The sequence below is a fragment of the Cyprinodon variegatus genome, unplaced genomic scaffold (genome assembly GCF_000732505.1).
Source record: "Cyprinodon variegatus isolate N-32 unplaced genomic scaffold, C_variegatus-1.0 Scaffold465, whole genome shotgun sequence".
NCBI lineage: Eukaryota > Metazoa > Chordata > Actinopteri > Cyprinodontiformes > Cyprinodontidae > Cyprinodon > Cyprinodon variegatus.
Genome location: NW_015150918.1, coordinates 641,097 through 657,339, shown reverse-complemented (window position 1 = coordinate 657,339; position 16,243 = coordinate 641,097). Strand labels below are relative to the sequence as shown.

Below are 16,243 nucleotides of genomic sequence, written 5' to 3'. Positions count from 1 at the left end.
TGAAGATATTGTGATATTTTAATGTATCAATATTTTTTAGACTTTAGAAACTCAGAAGCTGATCAAATATCGGGTTAAATATCGGTGGGGTGGCCGATGTCCGATATTCAGTTTTAAGGCCGATACAGGCCGATACCGATAGGGGGCCGATTATATCGTGCATCCCTACTTTTTTATATAAAGTTGGACATTAATTCATAAAAAAATTTATTTTAATTCTATAAAATAGTTTTCTGCCCAACAGCAACGATGAACTGCACTGCAGCATTGTATCTCCAACAATTGTAGTATCTAAGCAAGAGCTGTGTCTGGTAAAGAATCTAGTTGTTATTTGAAATTGTAAAAGTTAGCGGTTTTATGAAGTTCAACCTAAGACTGACTAATACTAGTTTAAATCCTTTTTGAGTTTTAGTCGACTTAAACTGGACTAATAAAATCCCATATAGTAAGAGGAAAACTAAGACTAAATCTCACATGGCTGTCAGACACAACACTGCACTTTAGACTGAAGGGAATATTTCCAAAGCGCTTAATTTGTCTTTCTTAAAAGCAAAACAAAAAATATCTCATAGCCTTCTTTTCACCAACCCAGCCCTAAAAAGCCAAATAGTCAATTTTATTTTAAGTTTATCTAAGATCACTACCTCTTTAATTGGAGTTTCCTCAGAACAAGCTTCGATTCGGCTGTAAAGGAATAAACCATATAAACTGTATAGTGACAAAAAACTTTGGCGACCTACTGTTAAAGAATTAAAACATATTAGTTTAACAGATGAGACAGAGAGTTGTGCACAGCAAGTCAGGTTTGCAGAAAAGCAAGTCCTATTAAAAATGTGCCGCTGGGGTAAAGTACTACAGTTTTTTTTTTGCCAAAGTGAGACAGTATAGTGCATCTCAACCTCTTACAAGTTTGAGTCTAACTTGTTTGTGGGGAAAAAAGTTCTTTCGACTGTTTTTGACAGTGTTCTCCTGCATGCATGGGTTTTAAATCACCTTCTCCAGCAGAATTTGCATCAGGATCGTAGTACCTGCCAAATCCCGAGCCTCTTTTTTTATGTGAAATATTAGTTTACTGTACTATCATCCAATTATTTCTGATCTTTTTTTTGTTTGTTTTTAACTATGACCAGTGATTTAAACCCAGAATCCCCTTTAGATGCATCAGAAGCAGCAGATTCAAATGCTTAAAACTGTACCAGCTGTGAGCAAACCCCCCTCATTGAAGACTGGACTACTCTGCATCGCCTTTTGGTTTCTTTAGCTTTAAAGCATCAGAGATGAGCCGAGGTGGTAAACATTAGCATGCTGTGCGCCGTTTGCTAAAGGCATGTTGTGTGATTTCTGAGGTTTAAAGAATGAGTTTACAGAGAGTTTGTGTGGCGTGGAGCTGCCAGCAGGAACATTTGCTACACAGGCAGGAATTTAAATGGAGCTAAAAATAAGACACATCTTCAAATTTGATTTAAATCACTCATAGTTCAGGTGGCTTTGCTTCTTCCAGCTGAATGTATCAAAAATGTGTAGTCGGACCTAAAGCTGTTTGATTCTGGGTGAATTATTTTTTTTTACCAGTATCAGATTAAGGACACCAATAAATAGTGCATTTCTTTTATCCACTTCACTGTACTGACAGGGTTTGTTTCTCGGTTCCTCTCCATTGTTTGGTATCTTCACAACTTTGAAGCAGCAAGGTTCCTTTTTTTAGAAGGTTTTCTTCTCCATTTCAATGATTGTATTTTTCCTCTGTAGTGCTGTGTCTTTCTGGCTCTTTGTTCCTGTCTCTGCCTATCTGAATTGTAAACCACGGGGAAAGAGAATTCAGTCCATCTGTCTGCTCCAATGTGGCTCTAGCACCCTGCCGGGAAAACATGGCAGATACCCAGATTTGCTGTCCCCTGCCAAAAGGACAAGCATGCACACACATACCAGGATCGTTGTGATGATACATCAGCCTTATGAATAGAAACAGTCTGAAGGCATTTCACAGACCCAAACTATATGCCTCTCTGAGTCTTTGTTTGCAGAAGTGGTTTGATTTCATTTGTATTGGATGAGAATGTATATTGAATTGTTTTTACTGCTCTACTGGTGCTGAAAAGGCAGGAATTTAGACTGATGTTAGGTAACTTCACTTTGTGCGGTGCACCAAAGGAATAAATCTTTGCAGCAGTCATCGCATCTGAAAGAAAAGATTAGATTGCATACACTGTTTGCTTTTTTGTGACCATAAAATTATTTCATGCTGCATCATATTGTATTTTTCTGATATAGACAATAGTTCACAGCTAGTTTACCTTCTTCTAGCTTGGTTAATCCCACAGTATCTCATATTTAGATACCTGACATCAGGTTTGGTTTAAGTTCTCATACAAACATCAGAGGTTTTATGGCCACCATTCTTTATAATCCTTTTTAAGCTCAAGTCTACTTCATGTATAAATTGTTAATTAAACCAAATAGCACCACCACTCTGGTAGAAAGCGCTATGGAGCCCTTTAACTGTGTGTGCAGCACCAAATCTGTATTGGAGGCAGTCACAGTGGAAGAAAACCCCAAACAACATGGATAATAATACCTAATCAATATTTTCTGATGAAAATATACAGAACTTGCTGTTTTATCTCATCATTTGATAGCTGGGGAAAATATGGCAATATATAGTGATACTGCAATATCGTGATAATATTGTATCGTGACCCAAGTATCGCGACATGTATCGAATTGCAACACTCACGCCAATACTCACCTCTACACCGAAGAATGTTACTGCTGTGACATGTAAGGGCTTAAGGCCAATTTATACTTCTGATGCATAGCCTCTGCAACCGTCAAATCTGTCTCTGTGCCTCAAAAAACTCCTGACTACATGTCGGACGGTGGCAAACCCGCGCAGACATCAAACGGAAGTTTGCAGACAAAAAGCCGCTCTCATTGGTCCTTGGTATGGCTTTCCGGCTGTCTGTGTTTTAAAAACAGAGGAATACCAGCAATGAATGGATACTAGATCCATCTCCGTGACCGTGATATTTTCTAGACGCGCCATTGTTCTTTTGGAAAATTAACACTCTTCTAACTTCCCGATCCGTCCTGGAAGCACGATCCGTCCTGCACATGCGCAAACAAATGTACATCCGTAGTTTCGTACTAAAACTAGTTATTTATATCCTTAACTCACTAAAGAATGCTAATACACGTCTTTGAAAAAAACTTTAGGAATTTTGTGAGACAATTTTTATGCTTTTTACATTTTTTTCGTTAAACTGCTTCTCTGACGTCATCATGGGTCATGCTCAGAGCAGTCCGGCAAAATATGATTAAACCATGTTAATCTGCCTTTTAGTTGTTCCTTTCTTTAGATTACGCACTATATAACATAAGGTTAAAACAAAACTAAAACATAAAACTCAAAAAGATGAGAATTATGTTTAAATCCAAAGCCGAAAAAGTTAGCCACCAGAAGTAGCATAGGATCCCATTTCCTATTAACCTTTAACACATTATATTTTAGTACGTTTACAATGTTTGGGGAAGAAAAACGTCATTTAGGTATTTTTAACAAAATAAAATCGAGGATGGATGTATATCTAGATGCACATGCGCAAATTACCTGATGATGCATGCGCAGAACGGATCGTGACAACTCCCGCTTGCGCAGCCGAAGAAGTTCTCGTGACCATCCGCCGAAGTTCGCGAGTTCTCAAATAGGCTCCTCCTAGCGCTTTTGCGGGAAACTGCTGTGCGTCCCTAGAAATTCCAGACCTACATTGCAGAAGCATACCAGCAAAACTGGTTCGCGACCAGACCCAAGCGACATTTGATTGTCTGCGGTTGCAGAAGTATAATCCGCCCTTTAGCATAGTGCGTTACCTGATGACAAAAGGAGTTGGTCATGTGTAAGAGGTTGGAAAATCCTGTTACCTGCAGGTTTCTTGGTGGTTCTTTAATCTTTGGGCACCTTTTTACTGCAAAATACACTAATTATTAAATCATTAAAACTTTAGTCAGATATAATCTAAGATGCTCCACAGCTAAGAGTATGTACTCTCAGAATTGAAAGCAGTTTTATGCAGTTTAGTTATTTCCAGTTGTTACCATACTATGTATTTACTGAAGCTTATTTCAGTGACATAAGTTATGTATTTCCTTAAATGTAGCTCTTGAAATCGCAAAGTCTAAGCACCTTGGGTGGCTAGCCATAACGCCTTTGGTAATAGATATTGTTAGAGAATAAGTGGACGCATGTCCTTGTTTAATTGGTGTTAATGTTTCTATATTTTAACTAGCAATGATGTATTTTTTTGATTTATTTTACCTTTTGAACCGTCTGCAGACAGAACGAGCAACCCGAAAAGACGGAGGATGAGCAGCCTTCAGAGCCCGGCTATCTTCAGGCTCTGGACAGTCAGGGTGTCCCTCTGTGTCTTTCCTGCCAGCAAGCCTGTCCTACAGCGGGTGGAGCTTGGGATACACGATTCTGCAGCCACAGGTTCAACATTACCACAGTTTATATAGGTTTAAAGGACATAGGGTTGATCAATAAGTCATAGCAGACAAATAACACAAATTATGACATTTTTTCTGCACAATCAAGGCCATATTCATGAGAAATTACAGTATTTATTTATTCAAGATATAAACATGTAACTCCACCTATTTACTGATTTAAATTCAGGTCCAGATATTTTGATACTATCTCATCTCCAGATGCCAGGAGGAATTCCAGTTGCGGTCCAGCCAGACGTACATGCGTTCCCGTGTGCTGGAGGCAGAGCAAGGCATTTGTCAACACTGCGGCCTCCGTGCTCACGAACTGTTCCTAAAGGTCCGTGATGCCCCCCCCTCCAAGCGGAAAGAGATGCTTGAGAACACATGGCTGGCCCAGCTGCCACTTAAACAGGTCAGAACGTCAAAATTATTACCAAAAACGTATATTTGTGCAAACCTGTTTCTGTTGAATTTACTTTTTTTTTAACTGCAATATGGCTGCCAACTTTCACTTTCTGTTCCATTTATGTTGTTCTTTGGCACCTGTCTCAATTACTCTGAACCCTGTTTTATTCATACCTCAAATATATGTTGAAGAAATTGCATTGGAAGGAATTATACCTCCATCAAAGACACGTCATCCATCCATCCGCGTTCTACTGCTTACTCCATCAGGTTCGCGGTGGGGCCGGTCCTCTCTCCGGCACTCTATGGAGGAAAGGCGGGGTACACCCTGGATGGGTCGCCAGTCTGTCTCAGGAAGAAAAATCATGTTATAGTTATTTGGGTTACATTTTATTTAATGTAATATCCTCACAACCTACAATCAGGGTGTTTTATCCTTTTTATTTGAAATTTAGAACCTTTTTTATATATATATATTGGAAAAAAGCATTTTTAGACTACATTTTTTAATGTTTAGCAATGAATAAAATATGAACAAAAATGGCTTTCAGAGACCTGCCATAATGTTAAATAAAATAAATAACTTTCTAAAAAGTAAAAAAAAAAAGAATCCACTGGACTTTGTTTCCAAGTTTGAAGACTTTTCGCTTCCCATCCAGGAAGCTCTTTCAGTTCAAAATGTCAGAAATAGCAGGAACTCAACGCTATTCCTGACATTTTGAATTGTAAAAGCTTCCTGGATGGGAAGCGAAACGTCTTCAAACTTGGAAATAAAGTCCAGTGGATTGTTTTTTTTTGCTTTTTAGAATGACTATGACCTGAATTACTGAGAATCTTCACCAGCAAAACAAATAATAAAAGATCTTACTACAGTAAATCCGACCAAATATATTCTAAGATTAAATTTGTTTTGAAATCTTTAAACTGCTTTGATTGTGTTACGATATCATTTTAACTAGATTAGTACATTATCATGTTAAAATATTCCAACATCTTACTATTTTAGCTTTAAACTGTCAAATAGATTTTAACTATTAAATAATTGTCTTTAAATATTGCAAATTACGTTTTCCAAACATCTGCATGTTCTAAAGGAAGGAAAAAGATGCTACTTTAGCATGTTAGCATAGAAGCAACGTTTTTTGTTTATTTTTATATGACTGTTAAAGCCACCCAACAAATATTATATATAAAAAATATTATAACCATTGAAGCATTAAATTTAGTTAAAGTAACTATTGTATCTGAAATAAAACTGTTAAAACAAACATGAAATTACTTGAGCGGGCTAACATGCTAGCCTGAGTATGCATGCAGCTTATTAACGTGACCAGATTTCTGCATTTCCACTTCATAGATAAAAATAAATACATTTTATGAAATTTAGAATACGAACAGATGGACCACCGGGGCAGTGATGCTTTAATCCATTTTTATATACTTTTTAGCATTATCCAGGAATGCGCCTCTTCCATTTCCTAAGATAAATAATATTATTCATTTAATAGTTTTTATTAGTGCCATCAGCTCATTCAGTCTTCTCTCTTCTTCCATTGTGAGCAATAAAACATTGCGTTCAGGGACAGGCCAGTTTGCATCAGTAAAATTAAACTTTTTTTATATATATATATATATACAAATTGGAAAACATATTTTTTTTTCTACATAATGATAACTATAAAAATTAAATGGCCTCCAGTTGTTTATACTGTATCCTGAACAGCTGCAGTGCAGCCTTCAGCAGCCTGTATTAAAATCTGTTTGACTATTAAAAAAGCTACCTTAGATTTTTATATTCAGATTAAATTACAACAATTAAAACACATCTATAAATCTGGATCATTCTCATGAGAAGCTTGAACCAGCGGCACCAAAAAATACATGTTTTGTCATTACCAATAAAATATGCTCTCATAGTGAAACCTAATAGGAATATATTTTCACTTTCCTAAACTTTTTAAATTTTCTATTCATGCGTACATAGATGCAGCTGTCTTTTTTGTTTTTGAATAAGCTGTTGTTATTTTGATAGGATGTAAATGTAAAGATTATATGATCCTAGTTATCCCTGTTAGAAAAATCCACAAGAAAAAGAAAATATTTGGGCAGATGCTGCACATCTGCTGGATGCTGATCGGGATCTTATATGTCATATATTAAATTACGCATTCATTTCCGCATGTGTTGCCCCTATAAATATAATAATATTATAGCGCATGTTATCCTCGAGCTCCGAGGAAGTCGGAGCGCAGGAAGAGAGGAGGAACAGCGAAGGCTGTAGGCTTTGCTTTGTGCAGGCGGTCTGGAGCGAAGCGGGGCTGAGCGGGGCGGTGATGGAGGATGTGGGATTACATGTAGCTGTATCCAGCCCGCTGTGATAACGAACTTTATCGTCTGTTTTGAAACTGGTGCGCTCTGCTCCTCATCTATATGTTAACAGATGTTTCTGTGCGCTCTTTCTACCATAATAACATGTAAAAATGTTCCCCCTCATTCATGAAACGGTAAAATCCGGGACATCTGGTCAACCTAATAAAGTTGTGTTCTATCTTTCCTCATTGTAAAGCACAAAAAAACTACTAATGTTACACTAAATATATATATTTTAAAGATTTGGCTCCTCAAACATTTGGGGAAATTATTTTTGGCAAAAAAATCTAATCTTAGACATTTGCCGCATCATAAGTATATAATGTTGGTTACAAGATGAGTAAATCTAAAGGAGATTGTTGGTAGAAATTGTGCTAAATTATTGCATTTAAATTTTTAGAAAACAGATAACATGTTTATGTAAATCATCTACTTTGAAATAATGTTTTTTTTTTTTTTTTTAAGAAACTATATTTTAAGAACAGTTAAGAAACTGGTCCTTCAGAATACGTTGACCAAACATCCCCGATTTCCGGAGACAGTCCCCTTTTGGACCACCTGTCCCCGACTAAAGCTGTCCCTGATTTTACAGTTTTATAAACTAGGAGGAAATGTTGCTTATAGCCTGTTGTTACGGTAGAAAGAGCGCTTAAGCATGTTGCGTGCAGAAACAGCTGTTAGCTTGCTGGTTGGCAGCTGTGAACAATTGAATAAGGGTTAGGGTTAAACCTCCGCGGTTCCTCCTGTCTTGCTCCGATCCGACTTCCTCGGGGCTCAAGGAGAGCATGCGCGACTTTAATATTATTAATAAATTCATAGGAGTAAAAAATGCTGAAATTAATGCTTAATTTCATGATATAATTAAAACTCACCATCAGCATCCATCATGTTTCTGTCCAAACATTTCTTTTTATTGTGCATCTTTATAATAGGGATAATTAAGATCATCCAAAATCGGTTAGCTCTCTACCCCCAAATTCAGCAACTCTTCATCCATGCCTGAGATAAGCAGTTTGTTTTGAAGTTGTGAGATTCGCTCTTGGAAGTTGTGACTGGACTTAATAAAACTTTTAAGCCTCTTAGGATAAAATAAATATTTTGATCGAGATGAGAAATTTGCTTCCTGGTATGTTGAAATACCAATAGTTTGCATCCAATCATTTAAATAAACAGTCTTAGTTTTGGGGATTATATAAGAATTATGCTCTAATTTTTTTAGTTACTGATCTGTCGTTACGGGATTTTGTTTGTATTATGTCTGTTTTAGATTAGTTTAAGATCGATAGAAGAGGAAGAAGATTAGAGGACTGATAGAAAGAAGATTGAATGAGAGCAAAGAAAAAAATCTACTTAGAAGAGTACTGTAAAACAGAGCAAGTAGAAGTCAGCTACAAATAGAAGGTGGAGATGGAAGAAGACTGAATGGAACTAATAAACACAATTGATTGATTAATTTTATCAATCTTAGGAAATAGGAGAAGGACATTCCTGGATTTTACACTTGATTTTTGTTGTATAAATATTAATAAATATGTAAAAATGGATGAAAGCATCACTGTCCCCGTTTCCTATTTTTATTTTGATATGTCTTTCTATTTATCTACGAGCTGGAAATGTCCCCAGATTTGATTTCAGAAATCAGGTCACCTTACTTCAGAATATTCAGTTCAATTCAGTTTATTTATTTAGCGCCAATTCACAACACTTTTCATCTCAAGGCACTCTACAGTTCACCAGATCATACAGTCAAATTGATTCAAAGTTTTCTAACCAAAGTAAAACCAGTTGATTGCATCGACTCATTGACTCAAAGGCAATCCCTCACAATAAGCATGCTTGTAGCGACAGTGGAGAGGAAAAACTCCCTTTTAACAGGAAGAAACCTCCAGCAGAACCAGGCTCAGTGTGAGCGGCCATCTGCTGAGGCCGACTGGGGTTCAAGGAGACTGAAGCAGAGATACAAAAAGCAACTGTAAAAGGCGTCCCCGTCCAGGAAACACACAGCCAGGCAGACAAGCTCCAAGCCAGCTCCCATGTCAGAGGATGAAGAGAGCACATCCAGCCAGTCAAAGTCAGAGAAACAGGACTACACTGGAAAACAGGCCGATCTCCAACATCTATGAACAAAGGCATTGATGGCAGCAGCTGATATTTCTCCCCAGGATGGAGTCACAGCCAAACAGGAACAGACGAGGCAAAGCTACTCTGAGAAAAAGCAGAGAGAGCTTAAAATTAGAGATTAAACTAACATATTCTGCAGATTGGGAGAATAGAGAGATGATGAAGCAAAATGATGAAATGGGGGTCCCTATGTCCTCCAGCAGTCTAAGCCTATAGCAGCATAACTATAAAGATAGCTCAGGATAACCTGAGCCACAACTATAAACTTTATCAAAAAGGAAAGTTTTAAGCCTAGCCTTAAAGGTAGACAGGGTGTCTGCCTCACGGACTATAACTGGTAGTTGGTTCCACAGGAAAGGAGCCTGATAACTACCGTATTTTCGCGACTATAAGGCGCATATAAACGTCTTTTTTTTCCCTCAAAATGTGCGGCGCTCCCTATAGTGCGGTGCGCCCTATGTGTGTTGTTACTGCGGACGTTGTTGAGACCACCATGAGAACGTTAAAGGGGGAAGTGTGGGCGTGGTCGTTTACTGTTGTGCTTGGCTGCCACGCAAATGGACAGAAACTGTCCATTTGCGTGGACTATGGTGATTTTTAAGAGAAAGACTTTGCCTAAAGAGACTTTTCCAGCTGGAGTCGTTATTAAGGCAAATGAAAAGGGCTGGATGGATGAGGAGATGATGAAAGCGTGGCTGAGGGAGGTGTATGTAAGGAGACCAGGTGTTTTTTTCCACGCATCACCATCGCTGTTAATCTGTGACTCCATGCGTGCCCATCTCACAGCCAATGTGAAAAACAAGGTGAAACAAATGAATGCTGTGCTCGCTGTTATTCCGGGGGTCACACAAAGGAACTTCAAACGCTTGACATCGATGTGAACCGGCCGTTCAAAGTAAGGCTGCGAGCGGCGTGGGAGCGATGGATGACCGACGGAGACCACAGTTTCACGAAAAGTGGAAGGCAGTGCCGGGCAAGTTACGCCACAGTTTGCGGATGGATTGTAGATGCTTGGGCTAACGTGTTTGCTGGCTCTGTTGTTCAAGCTTTCGCAAAAGCAGGCATTATTTCTGAGGAGCCGCGCTGCACGGAAAGTGACTCTGACAGCTAAGAAGGGGAAATTGGCATGTCTGATTTAGCGCAGCTGTTTAACTCAGAAACAGAGGATGATGACTTCCATGGGTTTGATTAATACTTTGTAATCAATACATGAATAAAGCACAATCATACTCAGTTTTGCTCCCGCTCTATTTATAAATACAAAGTAGAGGTATTTTAAACGTAGTAGAGGATATGTACCGGTAAATAAAACCTGTGCCCTGTAATCCGGTGCGCCTTATGTGTGTGTTAAATACAGTAATGGCACACATAATTGAGACTGCGCCTTTTAGTACGGTGCGCCTTATGGTCGTGAAAATACGGTAAAAGATCTGCCTCCCATTCTACTTTTAGAAATTCTAGGAACCACTAGTAAACCAGCAGATTGAGAGCGACGTTCTCTGTTAGGGACATAAGGAACAATCAGATCTCTGATATAAGATGGAGCTTGAACATTTAAGGCTTTATATGTGAGAAGGAGGATTTTAAATTCTATTCTTGATTTAACAGGAAGCCAATGAAGACAAAATAACAGAGTACTTTGAATATGAGCTATATTTGTTTTCTTACAAAATGGAAGGCATTTTTATTGGTGTGTGTGGACGTTCAAAAATTGAAATAGCCTCTTATTGTCTATCTATCCCGCCTACGCAGATATGCCCACAAACACACAATAGTGCAGGTTGAGCTACACTCCGAGGGGCCAGCTCCCAGTAAATGGATTGCTGGGCACATTGATTTTTTTTTTTCTTTTTTTTTCCCTAGTGCCAGGCCCTGACCAGTAAGCCTGTTTGATTTGGTTGGCTGTTATCCTGCAAAGCCAGCCCCCAAACACCACACAAAAAAACACACAGACAGATACCCCACATCTTCCCATTGCTGCCGGCATCAGCATCAGCGCCGATCAATGCGCTGAGCTTTAGAGGAAACAAACTCAGCCACATGATAAGGCGGCGCAGTGGTGGAGAAGCCTTGAGATTATAGGCTCATTCTTTGGTTCATACCAGGGGTTCTGGTGTGTGTGTTTGTTCCCAGGTGTGTGTTCATGTGTATGCAAGTCTTTGGGGTGTCTTTTTTTTCCTGAGTGTGTTTTCAAGATATATTAAAGCCTTTGGGTGTCTTTCAGCAAAGTCTTAGCGTGTTTGAAAGTGTGCAGTGGCGAGGTGAGGTGCAGGAATGGTGCACATTGTTGGCACGATAGCAGGTTTAATTGACTAAAACGTGCGAGACGGTGTGTGTGTGTGTGTGTGTAAGAGGTGAACTCTGCCCGTCTGAAAGGCCTATTCTTTAAATCTGCTGGGATCAATTCCAGCTCGCTTCCTTAATGTCAGCAGAGTAGATCTCGAAGCGCGATAATAGATTTTCAGCGCTAAACTGCTCTCAAAATGTGTCTTTTCCTCCAGCTTTGCTTCAGTTTCTTTACCTGATTTGACATCTTTAAGTCTTCTTGTCTTTTCTTTATAATAAAACACTCTATATAGCATAACTTGCAAGGCTAAATGAGCCACTGGTTCGATATTTAGGTCAGTATTTCTCCTCTGCTGTTTCTGTCAATGTATTCTGCAATAATCCAAATGTGGGGAAAGATATTATATCTAAGCTAAGATAATTATAATAACTGCATGGATGTTGCTCTATAGATTTACTAAAAAGGAAATAGTTTGGAAGATAAACAAGAGATAATGGTAATTTGGCCATACTTGGTATTTAAGTCTATAAATACAATTAGTATATAGTTGAAATTGAATGTTTGCTCTATAATTATAGTTCTGCTATTAGGTAAGATTAGTTTGAACTTTTTTTTTCTGCTCTCCTAACTTCCTTTGTAAGAAAGCGACACTAATTAGCCATTCTCTGGTGACTTTAGCTCATGTTCATCTATTTCTCTCTGCTTTTGGTCCATGAGGGAGTAGAAATGTCCAGGGTGTTTTCTCCCAGGGATGAAATTTGCATCTGTAAAAGCAGCTTACCTGTCTTCTAAAAACAGCACATCTCCAGAGTTTGTAAACTTCCTCCAAACTAAATGATTAAGTGTGTTTTTTTTAACTTTTTTTTGCTGTGTAGAGAGCACCGTCTTGCAAACTCCGCTTGAAAAGTTCAAAAGAAAACAAAGGGAGAAAGTTAAGTAATTTAAGGAGTATGTATCTTACTGAAATGGGGCATTCCCTGTGGTATTTTTAACCTAATTTTCTGCCTACTTCATCAGACAGACTTGCAAGATCTCAGTGCTGAAGGTTCCCTACAGCTGCCCGTTTTATAGGTCACCCGGGTGATTTATATGGCTGTGGCTGAGGCTTCAGATGATGATGGATAACGCAGGGTTCAAAGTTACTCTCATTGATTCAGAGCAGAGACTGTTGTAAGAAACTTCTCTTATCCTAGCAATCGCAGCGCAACATTTACGTAAACAATTTAAGCGCTAATACTTGTCAGCTTCTGTGCTATTTACTCTCATTATGTCCTTAAATGGGACATTTTTGTGCTTTTTTTATAGCTTGGAGAAATGTACCCCAAAAGGTGTTCCTGTGGGGCAGGATTTGTTTAATCTAATTGGCTTTTGTGCATTCTTGTACAGTATATTGATAAAATATGCAAGGAAATGGATTTTTTCTTATTATTGTTCCATTTTAAAATCCAAAACTTTAATGATTGTTGATATTAAAACACAAAGTACAGTTAATGTAAAGTAAAAGGAAGGATCATGACGAGGCTATCATAAACTCCTCTCTAAAAGCGAGTATATCTTTGAATGTACACATGTATATTCCTAAAGGTCATTTGAGATTAGTATGAGGTTAGAAAAGGAACATTAAAGCAGACCTGAAAACAGACATGGATCTTTAAAGGCTTAAATTGGCTGGATTTATTATATTTATTATATTAAAGCCATGTGCCAATGAAGGGGAAAACTTTCCAGCTCTTAAAGAGATTTTTAACCCAATCAAATGTTATAAATCCTCCACTATAGATCGGGCTCATTCTCTAAATTAGTGCCAAAACTAACAATCATTTTTTAGATTAATAATCGGATAGCAAAAGGGTTCTTAAAGAAGAATTTTTGCAAAACTAAACCAAGTAAAAATAAATATTTTTCCACTCTTGGAGTTCTGGATAGATTGACAGATGAAAATCTTTTTATCTTTAATGCAAAAATTAGAATTTTGGTATAATTACTGTTTTAATTAGGTTGATCTGTCCTCTAAAGACACATTTTAGAGTCTCTATACTCCAGTTAACGATTAATCGATTACTAAATCTGTTGACAATTATTTCAATTATTTTTATTTAGGAGAAAAATCTATATAAAAGTTGACCAAAAAAGAAATCACATGTGGAGTTCCTCAAGGGTCCATGTTGGAGCCTCTCCTATTTAACCCTTTAAAGCCTGATCCAAGAATAAAACAAAAGAAAATTACTTTTTTTTGGTTTGAATTCCTTATTTGGCCTTTTAACAAAATATGTAAAAAGAAAAAAACAGAAATACATTTTTGATATAATTTATTACTATGCGATAAGTCAAGATTATTTTTTGTGTAGTCTTCTACTGGCTGTTATCAAGTATATCTGATTGTGTACAATAGGATTTTGAGCAAAGTTTTTACCATTAAATTATGCAAAAGGTGTCAGAAGCAAAACATTTCAGAAACTGTATGTATCAAATATGATACATTTGGCATTATAGGGTTAATATCTTCATGCTCCTCTGAGCTTAGATTAAAATAAATGAAACTACACTGAAAACACACAGCTCTAAATCAAACAAACAAATTTAGTGTTGCATTTGAATTTGCTGTTTAAACGTTTAGGTGAAACATAATTAATTTCAGTCTGTTGTCCAACATTCTTTACCTTATTGTGCCACGGCAATGTTGGATTTTACACAAATTCCATTTGAATTCAGTGAGGTATGTGGTTGTAACTTGGCAAAATTTGCAAAATCTCACTGGGTAGGAATACTTTTGCAGGGCCCTGCAGTCTCTGTGTCTCCCTGTCCAAGCCCACCTTCTAAGGAGGCAGTAAATGGTCGAAGCTCAGAGGAGCATGAAGATATTAAATAGGAGAGGCCCCAACATGGACCCTTGAGGAACTCCACATGTTATTTTTTTTTTGTTCAATTTTATATAGAATTATCTACTAAATAAAAATAATTGAAATAATTGTCAACTGATTTAGTAATCGATTAATCGTTACTAAATCTTGTTTCTGCTTGTTTCTGTGTTGTATGTCTAATGTTTTTATGATTGTAGCACTCTTTGAGCTGTCTTGCTTCTGAAATGTTTGCATTTAAATGTACCTTTACTTTACTGTTAGATTTTACGGCATTGGTCTTTCATATAAAATCCAAATGAAACTGTTCAAAGTTTGTAGATGCAAGGTAGAGGTAGGTATCCCAGCTTGTCTTTGCCACTAAAAAGCATTCCAAGCAGAATATGATGGATTGTCGTTACCCTGGGATTGACTCTGTTGCCTTCTGGCTGCTTTCAGCTGAACGAGATGATCCGAGCTCCGGTGGAGGGAGATTTCTGGCAGGTGGACCACATCCGGCCAGTCTACAGAGGAGGAGGACAGTGCTCTTTGGACAACCTGCAGACGCTCTGCACTGCCTGCCACAAAACCGTATGTGCACACCCCGCATCAGTGCACCTGCAACTGCCATAAGAGTAGCTTTTAAAGCCAGAGGGGCTTAAGGCGCAAAAGCAATTTGTTTGACATTTAAGGTCCACAGAGGATGAAGCTCTCCTTCATCCCTGTGTCGGAGGAACACCTCATCGCTCATGTTGAGAATCACATACGGTGTCAGTAATGTGATACATGGTCAAACACATTGATCAAAAGTCACATTATCCCCCTCAAAGCCATATATTCCCTATAATAGCATCACATGATGTGGCTGTGTGACATATTGATGGATAGCACTTGTTGAAGCAGGCTGTCTCACATTTTCTCTTCACTCAATTTTCCATAATTGCAGAAAATGTACTTCTCAAAGAAAAGCGACTCGACTGCAGAGGTTTGAAAATAAGGAAAAAAAAAATAACACGCAGCTTACATTGTAGCCTGAAATGTGCTCTGCTTTAATGCCAGAAAGCGTTTTAGTCAGAGTGGGTGTCAGATTGGAAGGAAAAGCCACGCATGTAGACGACCATAAACTGATGTTTAGCGCTGGGTCTGCTGATAAGGGGATCTTCTTGCTGTTCATGCCAGACCCTCAAACACTTAAATCTAAGGATGCCCAGAATATTGATCCCCCCCCCCCCCGACTACAGGTTTAAACTCTTACATCATGCCCTCTTTTTCTCTCTCTGTCTCTTTCTGCAGCGGACGGCTCAGCAAGCCAAAGACCGCAGCCAGATGAGGAAGAGCGCAACAGCCTCCAAGGTTGCGTCAGACATCAGCAGGTTCTTCATCAGGAAATAAAAACACTCAGTTAAGCTAAATTCCTCGAACCGAAGCAACTGGATTAGGTTATACAGACATGGAAACAACTATCCGCTGAAATTTTTTTCTGGTTTTTATGTGATAGATCAATAAAAAAGTGTTTGGTAACTGTGAGGTGGAAGGAGATTTGTAAATTAGTTTCTGGAAAGTGTGGCATGCATTTGCTTTTAATCAGCTTTGACAGCAGTTTGTCTTTTAGAAGATTTTCTTCTTCCATTCATCTTTCTATTAACTCTTATCTGCTTCTCAACCCCACATCATAACTCGCCACCACCGTGTGTCACATCAAGCTGTGCTCATGGTGATCTTAGTTGGTCATTTTTAA

General features: G+C 38.1%; 1 protein-coding gene across 1 annotated transcript in view; it reads left to right on the top strand.

Moving 5' to 3' along the window:
- Positions 1-16,237, top strand: part of LOC107094131 (DNA annealing helicase and endonuclease ZRANB3-like) — a 44,695-nt gene extending 28,458 nt beyond the window's left edge. The window contains exons 4-7 of the mRNA XM_015389564.1: positions 4,331-4,486; positions 4,705-4,897; positions 14,965-15,096; positions 15,799-16,237. Of these exons, the coding sequence (XP_015245050.1) occupies positions 4,331-4,486; positions 4,705-4,897; positions 14,965-15,096; positions 15,799-15,897 (580 nt within the window). The 3' untranslated portion in view covers positions 15,898-16,237. The remainder of the gene's footprint in view (positions 1-4,330; positions 4,487-4,704; positions 4,898-14,964; positions 15,097-15,798) is intronic.
- The last annotated feature ends 6 nt before the right edge of the window (positions 16,238-16,243 follow it).